Source organism: Clinocottus analis, unplaced genomic scaffold (assembly GCF_023055335.1).
Source record: "Clinocottus analis isolate CAN_PGR_092001 unplaced genomic scaffold, fCliAna1.0.p SCAF_68, whole genome shotgun sequence".
NCBI lineage: Eukaryota > Metazoa > Chordata > Actinopteri > Perciformes > Cottidae > Clinocottus > Clinocottus analis.
The window spans coordinates 444-15,000 of record NW_027176227.1 but is presented as its reverse complement, the minus strand read 5'-3'; the positions used below and the strand labels follow the sequence as shown (position 1 = coordinate 15,000).

At 48.1% G+C, this 14,557-nt stretch overlaps 1 protein-coding gene across 1 annotated transcript in view; it reads left to right on the top strand.

The window, feature by feature from the left end:
• The window catches only part of LOC137804898 (rho guanine nucleotide exchange factor 10-like protein), a gene marked incomplete at its 3' end in the record, with an annotated part of 36,891 nt that extends 22,548 nt beyond the window's left edge, over positions 1 to 14,343 (top strand). Inside the window, exons 5-13 of the mRNA XM_068604361.1 lie at positions 71 to 142; positions 245 to 360; positions 3,770 to 3,865; positions 5,048 to 5,156; positions 7,028 to 7,128; positions 8,407 to 8,484; positions 9,541 to 9,720; positions 11,290 to 11,406; positions 14,251 to 14,343. Coding sequence (XP_068460462.1) covers positions 71 to 142; positions 245 to 360; positions 3,770 to 3,865; positions 5,048 to 5,156; positions 7,028 to 7,128; positions 8,407 to 8,484; positions 9,541 to 9,720; positions 11,290 to 11,406; positions 14,251 to 14,343 — 962 coding nt within the window. The remainder of the gene's footprint in view (positions 1 to 70; positions 143 to 244; positions 361 to 3,769; positions 3,866 to 5,047; positions 5,157 to 7,027; positions 7,129 to 8,406; positions 8,485 to 9,540; positions 9,721 to 11,289; positions 11,407 to 14,250) is intronic.
• Positions 14,344 to 14,557: the final 214 nt, after the last annotated feature.

The following is a 14,557-nucleotide window of genomic DNA, read 5'->3' as shown; positions in this document are numbered from 1 at the left end:
TAAAAAGACTCTGACAGGAGCAGCATCCAACAGAAAGCGCTCGTTGTGTAAATGAGTTCATCTCTTGCAGCTGGAGCTGAACCGGCCTCAGAGGTCGTCTACGACGACGTGCCCAGCGAGGAGCCGCTCTCGCCCGATGAAGGTGAGCCGCTGCCACAGAACTGTGTGTGTGTGTGTGAGTGTGTGTGTGTGTGTGTGTGTGTGTGTGTGATGCGTCCTGAGCTTCTGGTGTGTGTTTGAGCAGATATGATCTATGAGGACGTGCAGAGAGACGCTCCAGACAACGGATGGAGCTCCAGTGAGTTCGAAAGCTACGACGAGCAGTCGGATAACGAGACCAAACACCCGGCGCGGAGCAAGGTAGTGTGTGTGTGTGTGTGTGCGTGCGTGCGTGCGTGCGTGCGTGCGTGCGTGCGTGTGCGCGTGTGTGTGTGTGTGTCTGTGTGTGAGGCCGGCAGCAGACCGGCCGGCCTTCAGTTTTCCTTGTGGGATGGAGGTGAAAACGCTTCCTGTTTGTTCCTCCTGTGCTCGGCCACAGCGCCGGTCTTCCACATGATGGCGCTGTGTGCTCGCCCACACGGCCAGCCTTCAACGTGCACATGGAGGACTATTTTGCTGAGTTGAATCATTATGAATGTATAGATGTACACCTCTCCATCTCCTCCTCATCGTGTGGATGTGATTGTGTTGTAATCCTGCTGTAAAGCTCTGAAGCAAGGCTTTGAAAGGAGGAGCAGAAACGTACGGTTGCTTTATGGCGACTGAAAACAAGTCGCCGCTCAGTAATTGACAGAAAGGTTTGATGTTGAAACCCATCGCGTGTCCCCGGCCGCTGAACAAAAGGATTCGGCCTCGACTGTTCGGGCAATTTGGGGCGAGCTCGTCCTTCAAAACACAGTTTTTAATTAGTCTCGCCTGATTAATTTTCAGCGACTTGGAGTTCTCTCTGCCTGGCACGCTGTTAGACGCAGCTAGACGCTGTTAGACGCTGTTAGACGCAGCTAGACGCTGTTAGACGCTGTTAGACGCTGTTAGACGCAGCTAGACGCTGTTAGACGCTGCTAGACGCAGCTAGACGCTGCTAGACGCTGCTAGACGCAGCTAGACGCTGTTAGACGCTGCTAGACGCAGCTAGACGCTGTTAGACGCAGCTAGACGCTGTTAGACGCTGCTAGACGCAGCTAGACGCTGCTAGACGCTGCTAGACGCAGCTAGACGCTGTTAGACGCTGCTAGACGCAGCTAGACGCTGTTAGACGCTGCTAGACGCTGTTAGACGCTGCTAGACGCTGCTAGACGCTGCTAGACGCAGCTAGACGCTGTTAGACGCTGCTAGACGCAGCTAGACGCTGCTAGACGCTGTTAGACGCTGCTAGACGCTGCTAGACGCAGTTAGACGCAGCTAGACGCAGCTAGACGCTGTTAGACGCAGCTAGACGCAGCTAGACGCTGCTCGACGCTGCTAGACGCAGCTAGATGCAGCTTGACGCTGCTCGACGCTGCTAGACGCAGCTAGACGCAGCTAGACGCTGTTAGACGCAGCTAGACGCCGCTAGACGCCGTTAGACGCAGCTAGACGCTGTTAGACGCAGCTAGACGCAGCTAGACGCCGCTAGACGCAGCTAGACGCCGCTAGACGCCGTTAGACGCCGCTAGACGCAGCTAGCCGCAGCTAGCCGCAGCTAGCCGCAGCTAGACGCTGCTAGCCGCAGCTAGACGCAGCTAGACGCCGCTAGACGCAGCTAAACGCCGCTAGACGCCGTTAGACGCCGCTAGACGCAGCTAGCCGCAGCTAGCCGCAGCTAGACGCTGCTAGCCGCAGCTAGCCGCAGCTAGACGCTGCTAGCCACAGCTAGCCGCAGCTAGACGCCGCTAGACGCCGTTAGACGCAGCTAGACGCTGCTCGACGCTGCTCGACGCTGCTAGACGCTGCTCGACGCTGTTAGACGCCGCTAGACGCTGTTAGACGCCGCTAGACGCTGTTAGACGCCGCTAGACACTGTTAGACGCCGCTAGACGCTGTTAGACGCCGCTAGACGCTGTTAGACGCCGCTAGACGCTGTTAGACGCCGCTAGACGCCGCTAGACGCCGCCAGACGCCGCCAGACGCCGCCAGACGCCGCCAGACGCTGCTTCTTTCATAGTTAGCGGCCTGAAGGGCCTCCATCCTTCAGTGAGCTGCGTCCATCAGCCGCCCTCTGACCTCCTTTGTGATTGATGTGGAGAATAGCTTGTTCTGCCTTGATCACTTCCCTCCGTTTCTCCTTTCCTGTTTCCTCCTTTCCTCCTCTCTTCATCTTCATTTTTAATTAGTCTCGCCTGATTAATTTTCAGCGACTTGGAGTTCTCTCTGCCTGGCACGCTGTTAGACGCAGCTAGACGCTGTTAGACGCTGTTAGACGCAGCTAGACGCTGTTAGACGCTGTTAGACGCTGTTAGACGCAGCTAGACGCTGTTAGACGCTGCTAGACGCAGCTAGACGCTGCTAGACGCTGCTAGACGCAGCTAGACGCTGTTAGACGCTGCTAGACGCAGCTAGACGCTGTTAGACGCAGCTAGACGCTGTTAGACGCTGCTAGACGCAGCTAGACGCTGCTAGACGCTGCTAGACGCAGCTAGACGCTGTTAGACGCTGTTAGACGCAGCTAGACGCTGTTAGACGCTGCTAGACGCAGCTAGACGCTGTTAGACGCTGCTAGACGCTGTTAGACGCTGCTAGACGCTGCTAGACGCTGCTAGACGCAGCTAGACGCTGTTAGACGCTGCTAGACGCAGCTAGACGCTGCTAGACGCTGTTAGACGCTGCTAGACGCTGCTAGACGCAGTTAGACGCAGCTAGACGCAGCTAGACGCTGTTAGACGCAGCTAGACGCAGCTAGACGCTGCTCGACGCTGCTAGACGCAGCTAGATGCAGCTTGACGCTGCTCGACGCTGCTAGACGCAGCTAGACGCAGCTAGACGCTGTTAGACGCAGCTAGACGCCGCTAGACGCCGTTAGACGCAGCTAGACGCTGTTAGACGCAGCTAGACGCAGCTAGACGCCGCTAGACGCAGCTAGACGCCGCTAGACGCCGTTAGACGCCGCTAGACGCAGCTAGCCGCAGCTAGCCGCAGCTAGACGCTGCTAGCCGCAGCTAGACGCAGCTAGACGCCGCTAGACGCAGCTAAACGCCGCTAGACGCCGTTAGACGCCGCTAGACGCAGCTAGCCGCAGCTAGCCGCAGCTAGACGCTGCTAGCCGCAGCTAGCCGCAGCTAGACGCTGCTAGCCACAGCTAGCCGCAGCTAGACGCCGCTAGACGCCGTTAGACGCAGCTAGACGCTGCTCGACGCTGCTCGACGCTGCTAGACGCTGCTCGACGCTGTTAGACGCCGCTAGACGCTGTTAGACGCCGCTAGACGCTGTTAGACGCCGCTAGACACTGTTAGACGCCGCTAGACACTGTTAGACGCCGCTAGACGCTGTTAGACGCCGCTAGACGCTGTTAGACGCCGCTAGACGCCGCTAGACGCCGCCAGACGCCGCCAGACGCCGCCAGACGCCGCCAGACGCTGCTTCTTTCATAGTTAGCGGCCTGAAGGGCCTCCATCCTTCAGTGAGCTGCGTCCATCAGCCGCCCTCTGACCTCCTTTGTGATTGATGTGGAGAATAGCTTGTTCTGCCTTGATCACTTCCCTCCGTTTCTCCTTTCCTGTTTCCTCCTTTCCTCCTCTCTTCATCTCTTTTGTGGCTAATCGTGGCCCCGCCTCCGCCCCGCCCTCACCTGCAGCGCTCCCCTGAGGTGTGCCGGCTGAGGGAGCGCTGCGCCCGGACCAAGCGCGAGTTAACCAGCCGGCTGTCCGGCAAACACAACTATGACATCAAGGTACACGTCCGGGGGCGTGGCCAGAAAACACACAGCGACATCACTTTCTGTTGTGTGTGTGTATATATATATATGTGTATATACATATATATATATATATATATATATATATATATATATATATATATATATATATATGTATATATGTATATATATATGTATATATGTATATATGTATATATATATATATATATGTATATATATATATATATATATATATGTATATATATATATATATATATAATTATATATATATATTTATTTATATATATATTTATATATATATATATGTATATACACATATATATATATATTTATGTATATATATATTTATATATATATTTATATATATATATATATACATATATATATATATACATATATATGTGTATATATATATATATATGTATGTATATATATATATATATACATACATATATATATATATATATGTATATATATGTATATATATGTATATATATATATGTATATATATATATATATATATATATATATATATATATATATGTATGTATATATATATATATATATATATATGTATATATATATATATATATATATATATATATATATATATATATATATATATATATATAAACAGCTGACTGGAAGGCTGAACTGACTCACTGCTCATTCTCCCAAGCTTCTTTTGCTTTGAGTCTCTCTCTCTCTCTCTCTGTCTCTCTCTCTCTCTCTCTCTCTCTCTGTCTCTCTCTCTCTCTCTCTCTCTCTCTCTCTCTCTCTCTCTCTCTCTCTCTCTCTCTCCCTGCCTGGCTTAACATCAAGACACATTTATGGGACACATGAATAATTAAATAATATTCTGTGTATTTACTTCCATAAACAGCAGTCTAACTTTCCCTCCATTAACGACCTACTTTCCTGAAGTAGCAGCATTTATAAATACTCCGCCGTGGAGATGTATTCTTGGTCCGGGGGTCCGGTTGCTCGGTGTGAGGTCATCTGAATCCTCCCTGGCTTCATGCGGCAGCTCGCTCCGTTAGCATCGTGGTGCTCGTGGGTTCTGCGGTTAGCGGCGCCGCGATGAGCCCAGCGAGCGCCGCTTCCCGCCGCCGCCCTGCGGGGTCGCGGCGTCTCGGCGGCTCGCCGCTCCGCTCGCTCTCTGACGCTGCGTCTGTCGTCTGCTCCGCCTCCCTCCAGGTCCAGCAGCTCATGAAGGCGGCGAGAAGCGGCACCAAGGACGGGCTGGAGAAAACCAAGATGGCCGTCATGCGCAAAGTGTCCTTCCTGCAGAGAAAAGATCAGTCGGGTAACTACTGAACAACATGTTGGTCAGCTGGCTTCTTTATTACATTTATTAACAATGGGTTTTGCATATGAAGTCTGGATTCAACCTTTTGGAAACCGTGAGCAGAAACCTTCATTTTAAGTCCCAGCATGCTCATTTAGACAATATTTTAGCTTAAAATATGTCATTCTTCTCATTTTTGAACCGAATGACACAGTTTTTTGACTGAAGCTCCTTCCTAACGGGACAAGACTTTGTTTTATTGTGATTTTTGTTTCAGGTTCTGAATCTTTAGAAGCTTAGGTTAGATCTTTCCAAAAAGGTGTCTTATTGACGCTCCCTCTCACCTCCGGGTGCAGGAGGGTCTGTAAAAATAAATGTGTTCTGGAGGCGTTCCATGAGTTTGTTTCTGCTCACAGGGTTAAAAGTCTCAGGTTGTGCAGGGCAGCAGAGAGAGGTGAGAGGGGGGCTCATATCATGCTGGATGTTCATAGTTACCAGCACATTGTTTTTGCAGATATATATTTTTTTACAAAGACTTTGCTGGTATTGTAATTAACTTGTGGTCTGGAGACGGGTTGAACAGTTGCCTTCAGTTTATTTGCTGTGTGCAGAAGGAAAGCCAAAGCAGTGTTCAGGCACATTGTGTAGAAAGTCCTACTTTTTATTTACACAAATCCCTTCGGGGAGGAATTAAAAAGGCAGAGAAAAGGAAAAGATGCTGCTGATCGTAGCGGTGATGAATAAAGCAGACGAGGTTCCTGCGCGTGAAGACAATGTGGCGTGAAGGTTTAGACGTGAGTGAAGAGGAGGATGAAGCGTGCAGGTGGAGTTCCAGCAGCCTGACAATAGAGAGAGATTACATCCATTAATGGAGTATCGAGCAGCGCCACGAAGACACCAGACGCCTCAAACGCATCTCTGAGCCGCCACAAAGAGGTAAAGAGGCCGGCGCTGCTATTTTTAGGTGTTGATGGAGGGAAATCTGCACGGCATTATATTCCTTCAATCCCTCTGTTTCTTTCCAAAGTCTGTAATTGGAGCGGTGGAAGCTTCTGGTCTCCGAGTCTTATGGTTGCGGGTGAAGTGGGATTTTTTTTTGTCTTCTTTTCCTTCTTCTGTTTTTTGACACTGCCGAACGTCTTTGTGCCGATGCAGAGAGAATGTGTTGGATCATGTTTTGCTCGTCACGCTTCCTTCACTCCGACGGAGATACAGTATTGTTTTAAAGTTTAGCTCCTTTTTTATTGTTCCCGAAGCTCGCTCTCTTTCTCTCTCTCTCTCTCTCTCTCTCTCTCGCTCTCTCTCTCTCTCTCCTTCTCTCTCGCTCTTTCTCTCTCTCTCTCTCTCTCTCTCTCTCTCTCTCTCTCTCTCGCTCTCTCTCTCTCTCGCTCTCTCTCTCTCTCGCTCTCGCTCTTTCTCTCTCTCTCTCTTTCTTTCTCTCTCTCTCTCTCTCGCTCTCTCTTTCTCTCTCTCTCTCTCTCTTTCTCTCTCTCTCTCTCTCTCTCTCGCTCTCTCTCTCTCTCTCGCTCTCTCTCTCGCTCTCTCTCTCTCTCTCTCTCTCTCTCTCTCTCTCTCTCGCTCTCTCTTTCTCTCTCTCTCTCCCTCTCTCTTTCTCCCTCTCTCTTTCTCTCTCTCTCTCTCTCTCTCTCTCTCTCTCTCTCTCTCTCTCTTTCTCTCTCTCTCGCTCTCTCTTTCTCTCTCTCTCTCTCTATAGAAATCTCTTCATATTTTCGAGGTAATAAACTTAGTGGGTCACAATGTGTCTGCAGCTGCAGTGAGATCTGTTTTTCCCTCTCCGTCTTTTTCTGTTGCACACACACACACACACACACACACACACACACACACACACACACACTTCCTCACCGTTCTGCATGTTTCTCCTGCAGAGGAGGAGGACGATGCCGGGTACCTGGACGTGGCCGTGTCCGAGCTGAAGCATCCTCCTCCCCAGCTGAGCCCGATGCCAGAGGGGCTGAGCAGCCACCAGGTAGACGTTTACCAACACTGATGATGTGGTGATGGTGTCAGGAGAGCAAACAGAGTCCACAGAGTCCTAAATACAAACAAACAAGACAGAGTCTTTCATTTCTTGTTCATTTCAAAGAGACAAATACAATATTCATAGAGGATTGCGCAACAGTTTCCCAATGCATCACATGATTTAAAGTTACTGCTCGTTTGTCCCTAGAAAGACCTTTAACCTTTAAAACCATCCTGACGGAGTGATTGTTCTGTATATAAGTCAAAGCTTGTTTCATGAAAAAAGCCCCAAACGGCTGAATGTGGATGTATTGAACCCACAAGTCATAGAAAAGTGAAATATGTGGTTTGGCACATGAAGAAGCTTAAATGTCACAGATGTGCTTCAATCTGCCCCAACGCTCATGTTGAGACCTCGTCTGGATTTTATCTGGACTGAACCTTCTCTCTCTTTGGTCTCCACACAGTCAACCTTTGAACGTTCACGTGTTGAACGTTCACGTGTTGAACGTTCACGTGTTGAACGTTCAACACGTGAACGTTCAACACGTGAACGTTCAACCTTTGAACGTTCACGTGTTGAACGTTCAACACGTGAACGTTCAACACGTGAACGTTCACGTGTTGTGTTATGGTTGTGACTTTCCAGCTGCATCTTTTAAACTAATACTCATCCTGAAAGTCATTTTTTTAGAGTTGGACCTGAAACCTTTTCATTTCTTTCTGTGTGTCATCTTCATTTCCTCTGAACCAGAAACATGTAGACTGATATTTACACATCTGAACAACATCTCTCATGTGTTTTATTAGAACAACTTTATTAAACAGCCCTCGTGGCTGCAGAGATACACACTTTAGTTTGGGGACATTTAGAGGAAAAGGGCCGTAAGCGAACACATGCTAGCAAGCGTGTTAGCGTGTTCCTCTGAACGTAACCCCTGTTCTGTGACGTCAGTGCTGTGAACCCGTTCCTACTCCCGGCGGTCTCTCTTTTTGTTCATGATCATTTCAGTATTCTTCTCTGTTCTCTTCACTGTTTGGAGAAGCCGTGTGTTTCATCACCGCTCGCTAACTCGCCTTCATGTCGCGGGAAATCCAGACGATTCAGAAACTTGCCGTGTTCGAGCACCTGCTTCTCTCTTTAGGACTTTTTCCTCCCACGACACGCATGTGATTACAGGCCAGCGCATCACGCTGCAGCGCTGCACGCTGCAGCGTGATGCGTTGCAGCGCTGCATCCTCGTGGCCTCTGAGCGCCAGACTGACTCGTCTCTTGTCTGCGCAGGTTGTCAGGCGCCACATCCTGGGCTCCATCATCCAGAGCGAGCGGAGCTACCTGGAGTCTCTCAGGAGGATCTTGCAGGTGAGCTGTTCAGTGTTCAGTCCCAATGTCTCCACCTTTTAGCCGTTATGAAATACTCTGAAAAGAGAAGCGGCGATATCCATCAAGTTACGGAGGCGTCTCAGCATGAATGATCCTGATGGCACAGCCCTCTCATTGTGCGGATGCTACCAGAGAGAGAGACGCAGGATCGGGTTCAGCCTCTTCTTCTCTCCCTTTAGCGTTATCTCCCCATCACAGAAAAATAACAGGAAGCTTCTGAAATGAAATCAGCAGCAATCAACGGCTTCCTCGTGCAGAGTCTTCCTCTGCGGAGACACAATGAGCCTCCTTTTGTTGTGCAGCGACATGGTTGTGTGTCTGCTCTGTTGAAATGTTCCTTCTTATTCAGAGAGTCCGGCCGGGTAGCGAACTCAGAATCCCCCAGAGAGACGATGTGAAGGATCAGGAAAGGTCACGAGCAGAGGAAGCGTTCGCCGTGGAGGCTTGTGAGTGCTGGTGGTTATTGTTAAAAACACTTCTGTCCGCTGATGATTTATCTGCAGCGATGCACTCAGACTCACGAAGCCTTCAGCAACGACCACCGCAGCGTCCGATCGCGTGCTCGTCCTCCGCGGTCGTCTTAATATCTGTATTTCCTGTTCAGAGGAGTCTCGTTCGCACAGACACGTCGTCCCGAGTCGCCCGTCGACTCTCTCGGCCGCGCTCGCGTTCCCGTGACGACCGACTGAAGAATCCATCAAGATTCTTTCACCGCGTCGCGTTTTGCATCTGGAACTTTTTTCTCTCCGTTATTATTCTTCCATGATTACTGATCACCTTGAGTTCTGGAGCGCTCGCTCGCGGCCGGCGTGCGGCGTCGCAGGTGAACCCGTGGAGCGATGTGCTTTCAGGCGCCACGGCGACATGTCTTCATTTCCTTTTGATTTATTGGATATTTGTCTGCTACTGCTCAGTTGTCTATTTATGAAAAGCAGAGATGCTTAAGGAAGCTGGACCGCTGGTTCATTTCCTGTTCCGCCCACACGCACATCAACGGCCATTAAAACATACTCTTTCTAATCCCAATCCCACCAGGAGTACCAGAGGCCGCTGATGGAGGCGGAGCCACGCATCCTGAGCACCAGGAAGATCCGGCCGATATTCTACCGCATGAGGGAGATCACGCAGTGCCACGCCATGTTCCAGATCGCTCTGGCGTCCCGCGTGGCCGAGTGGGACAGCAACCAGAAGATCGGAGACTTGTTTGTTGCCTCGGTTAGTTTGTGTGTGTGCATGTGCATGTTTTGAATATGGATCTTCATAAATGGAGGCTTATTTGCTGCATGTGTGTGTGTGTGTGTGTGTGTGTGCATACTTTGTTTACCCCTTTCTAACATGCAATCAAAGCCTTGCATCCTGGGTAAAGGAACTCAGATGTGTCTTGGCATAAGTGTCTGACTGTAGAACACCAGCGGCGCTCAGACTCATGAGGAGCTTCAGGAGCAAACAGGGAGAGTTTTGCACATTTTGGCTGGAGAATCACCGTGTTTGCTGTGTGTTCTTGTGTTGTGAGTCCACTGCAGCGTGCTCATCCATGAGGGACCCCCCCCCCCCCCCCCCCCGCTGGCTACTACTGCGCTGTCACAAGCACCAGCACCTTCCACCCAGTGAAAGTACACATTGGAAAGGACTGTAGCACTCCTCATGGAGCTGCTGCCATGAACACATGGACACATGGACACATGGACACATGGACACATGAACACATGGACACATGGACACATGAACACATGGACACATGGACACATGGACACATGGACACATGAACACATGAACACATGGACACATGGACACATGGACACATGAACACATGGACACATGAACACATGGACACATGGACACATGAACACATGGACACATGAACACATGGACACATGGACACATGGACACATGAACACATGGACACATGAACACATGGACACATGGACACATGAACACATGGACACATGAACACATGGACACATGGACACATGAACACATGGACACATGGACACATGAACACATGAACACATGGACACATGGACACATGGACACATGGACACATGGACACATGAACACATGGACACATGGACACATGGACACATGAACACATGGACACATGGACACATGGACACGTGAACACGTGGACACGTGAACACGTGGACACGTGGACACGTGGACACGTGGACACGTGGACACATGGACACATGGACACATGGACACATGGACACATGAACACATGGACACATGAACACATGAACACATGGACACATGGACACGTGAACATGTGTTCACGTGTTCATGTGTTCTGCTATCTTCTAGTAATATCTGAGAGCCGAATCCTAAAGAACAAGCCGTCTCGCTCTAAACTGCCACCATCAGCTGCCTGGTGTCTAATTGAGAGAGAATAAATGTCTACTGCACACACACACACACACACACACACACACACACACACACACACACACACACACACACTCCCCCTTCCTCTGTAATGACTCGTGAACGGTGTTGCAGGAGCTGTGACGGTAAACTAACACATTGTTTTTAGCGCGTTACTTAAATGTGCATTTTGTTGCTTCTCTTTACGTTGAGTCGCTTCAAGTCGCCAGCAGGACGTTAGCGACGGTTAGCGACGGTTAGCGACGGTTAGCGACGGTTAGCTGTCACAAGGAAGTGCATGCTGCTCTACGCCGGCGCTAAGACGACACAGTAAACATAGCGGAGCAGCATATATATATTTATATATATTGATCTAGATATATATATATACCTAAATATTCATGCTTGTTTCTGTTTTTGCAGTTTTCCAAGTCCATGGTTCTGGACGTGTACAGCGACTACGTGAACAACTTCACCGGCGCCATGGCTCTGATCAAGAAGGCCTGCATGTCCAAACCGGCGTTCCTGGACTTCCTGAAGGTGAGCACGTGTTTATGTTTTATGTTTTCTTCTTGGTTCTAAAATGGTAGTAAATTGTTTGTTTGTTGTTCATCACATGCTGAAGCCGGTGAAGCCTCTAAAGATAAAGGTTAAATAATAATTAAAATATAATAATAATAATAATAATAATAATAATAATAATAATAATAATAATAATAATACATCACTCGCTCAGGTCTCCTAAAGTGTGTGAAAATGTGTTTTTATACATAACTAGAGGACATTAAGTCCAGCGTCAAAAGCATTTTCTGGAATTGTATTTCTCTTTTTATAACGACTACGTCTTTGTGCTGGTAATGTATTCATGTTATAATAAAATGATTATTCTCAACAACACTCACTGCAATAATAAATATAAATATTTCAAAACATTTTTTTTTAACTATATCTTCGAAAGCCTTTTAATAAAATAGAGGTATATGCAGATGAATGAAGTCCTGCAGGACTCCCTGAACAACTCGAGGCCTGAACTCTTGGTTCGTGTGTGAGCTGGAAGGTGGAGGTCTGACAGCGTTTTGCACCACCAGACAACATCTCTTGTGCTCTTTAAGGTTTCTGGTATTAATTAGGGATCATGAGCGAAAACATAATGCAGGGTACAGTTCCCCGCGCTCAATAGAAAGTTTTCATACCTGCAAACTTGTCACCTTTCGGCGAAATTCGCCGTTTCGGAATGAAAATATGCCAACCATTTTTTTTAATGGAGGTTGGGGGCGGGAGGGGGGGTCATCTGGCCGGGCAGCGTTTCTGAGATCGGAGTGAGACACGGAGAAAAGTGCATGTCGTGAGTGATCTTCTCAAATAAAACATCTTTGATGTGTCGAGTCTCGGCCAATCAGCGTTGTCTCCAGCGTCTACGTCACTCTCCAACGTTTCATCCCTTCGCTCCAAGTTGAAGTTACCGTCGGTACAACTGGATCAGCAATGAACTCTAGTTTAGAGGTAAGTCTTGTTTGCTAGGAACAGTTTAATATGCTGTTTAACTCACGAAGGTAACTCGACATCCAAGTTAACTCCGGTTAACTCCGGTCGGGTAGTTAGCGACCCGACCACAACGTTAACGTTAACGTTAACGTTAACGTTAACGTTAACGTTAACGTTAACGTTAACGTTAACGTTAACGTTAACGTTAACGTTAACGTTAACGTTAACGTTAACGTTAACGTTAACGTTAACGTTAACGTTAACGTTAACGTTAACGTTAACGTTAACGTTAACGTTAACGTCTTTACCGTCAGCTAGCGTCATGACGTTATTTACGTTTACCGTCAGCTAGCGTCATGACGTTATTTACGTTTACCGTCAGCTAGCGTCATGACGTTATTTACGTTTACCGTTAGCTAGCGTCATGACGTTAACGTTAGCTAGCGTCATGACGTTAACGTTAGCTAGCGTCATGACGTTAACGTTAGCTAGCGTCATGACGTTAACGTTAGCTAGCGTCATGACGTTAACGTTAGCTAGCGTCATGACGTTAACGTTAACGTTAACGTTAACTAGCGTCATGACGTTTACCGTCTTTACCGTCAGCTAGCGTCATGACGTTATTTACGTTTACCGTCAGCTAGCGTCATGACGTTATTTACGTTTACCGTTAGCTAGCGTCATGACGTTAACGTTAGCTAGCGTCATGACGTTAACGTTAGCTAGCGTCATGACGTTAACGTTAGCTAGCGTCATGACGTTAACGTTAGCTAGCGTCATGACGTTAACGTTAACGTTAACGTTAACTAGCGTCATGACGTTTACCGTCTTTACCGTCAGCTAGCGTCATGACGTTATTTACGTTTACCGTCAGCTAGCGTCATGACGTTAACGTTAGCTAGCGTCATGACGTTAACGTTAGCTAGCGTCATGACGTTAACGTTAGCTAGCGTCATGACGTTAACGTTAGCTAGCGTCATGACGTTAACGTTAACGTTAACGTTAACTAGCGTCATGACGTTTACCGTCTTTACCGTCAGCTAGCGTCATGACGTTATTTACGTTTACCGTCAGCTAGCGTCATGACGTTAACGTTAGCTAGCGTCATGACGTTAACGTTAGCTAGCGTCATGACGTTATTTACGTTTACCGTCAGCTAGCGTCATGACGTTATTTACGTTTACCGTCAGCTAGCGTCATGACGTTATTTACGTTTACCGTCAGCTAGCGTCATGACGTCAGCGTAAGCCTGTTCCTACAGTGTGCTTCCGGTCCCTACAGTCACAAGAACAGTTGCTCACAAGGGCCTGAATGATGAAGAGAGAGAGTTAAAGTGCATGTTCCTTCATTTCAGCAGCTTGTGAATACAGAGGTGTGTAATGGATTGGAAGCTTGCAGTTACATCACAGTTGTTATTTTACTCTTGATAAACTACTTTAGCCAGATTAGATTATCATTTTGCCAAAGAAAGAAAACCAGAAAGAAAAGCGCTAGTTCAGCCGTTGCTCTGCTTAGCACGCGGTCAGATCTCCACCACAATGTTCTCTGTATTAGTTTCTGTCTCACAGCTGATCTCTTCAGACCTTCACCACATACCATCTATTAAATGTGCTCAGTGATTTGCCTTTTCACACCGGCGGTGTCAGCGTGGCACTGACTTGACTCTGCGCCCGGAACCCTTTCCTTGTGACGGACGCCCACAGCAACACATGACACACTCCTCTTATGACTAACAGACTGTTTTACACCTCACTCACACACTCACACACCTACACGGCTTATTGAGGACAAGCTCGCTGAGAGAAGGCAGAGCATAGTTTCCTCCTGATGGCCGATCATAATAAATAAAGAATATTGTTCCTGTTGTGTAAACATTTGTTTTCTCCTTCTCCTGTCCAGAAGAAGCAGGCATCCAGCGTGGACCGCATCACCCTGTACGGCCTGATGGTGAAGCCCATCCAGAGGTTCCCTCAGTTCATCCTGCTGCTGCAGGTACAACACCTTTACTGTCATGAAGAGAATCCCTCAAGTTTCACCAGCTAAACACGTTCAAAATGAGAAACGACTCAAATTAACGATCCGGCAGCAACGATGCAAAGATGCAAAGCTGCGAGGTCGCACAGAATGATGGATTTTGACTTCTCCAAAGCACAAGAAGGTCCTACCCCATATACTTTGACACTAAAGTTAGCAAGAGCTAGAAAGC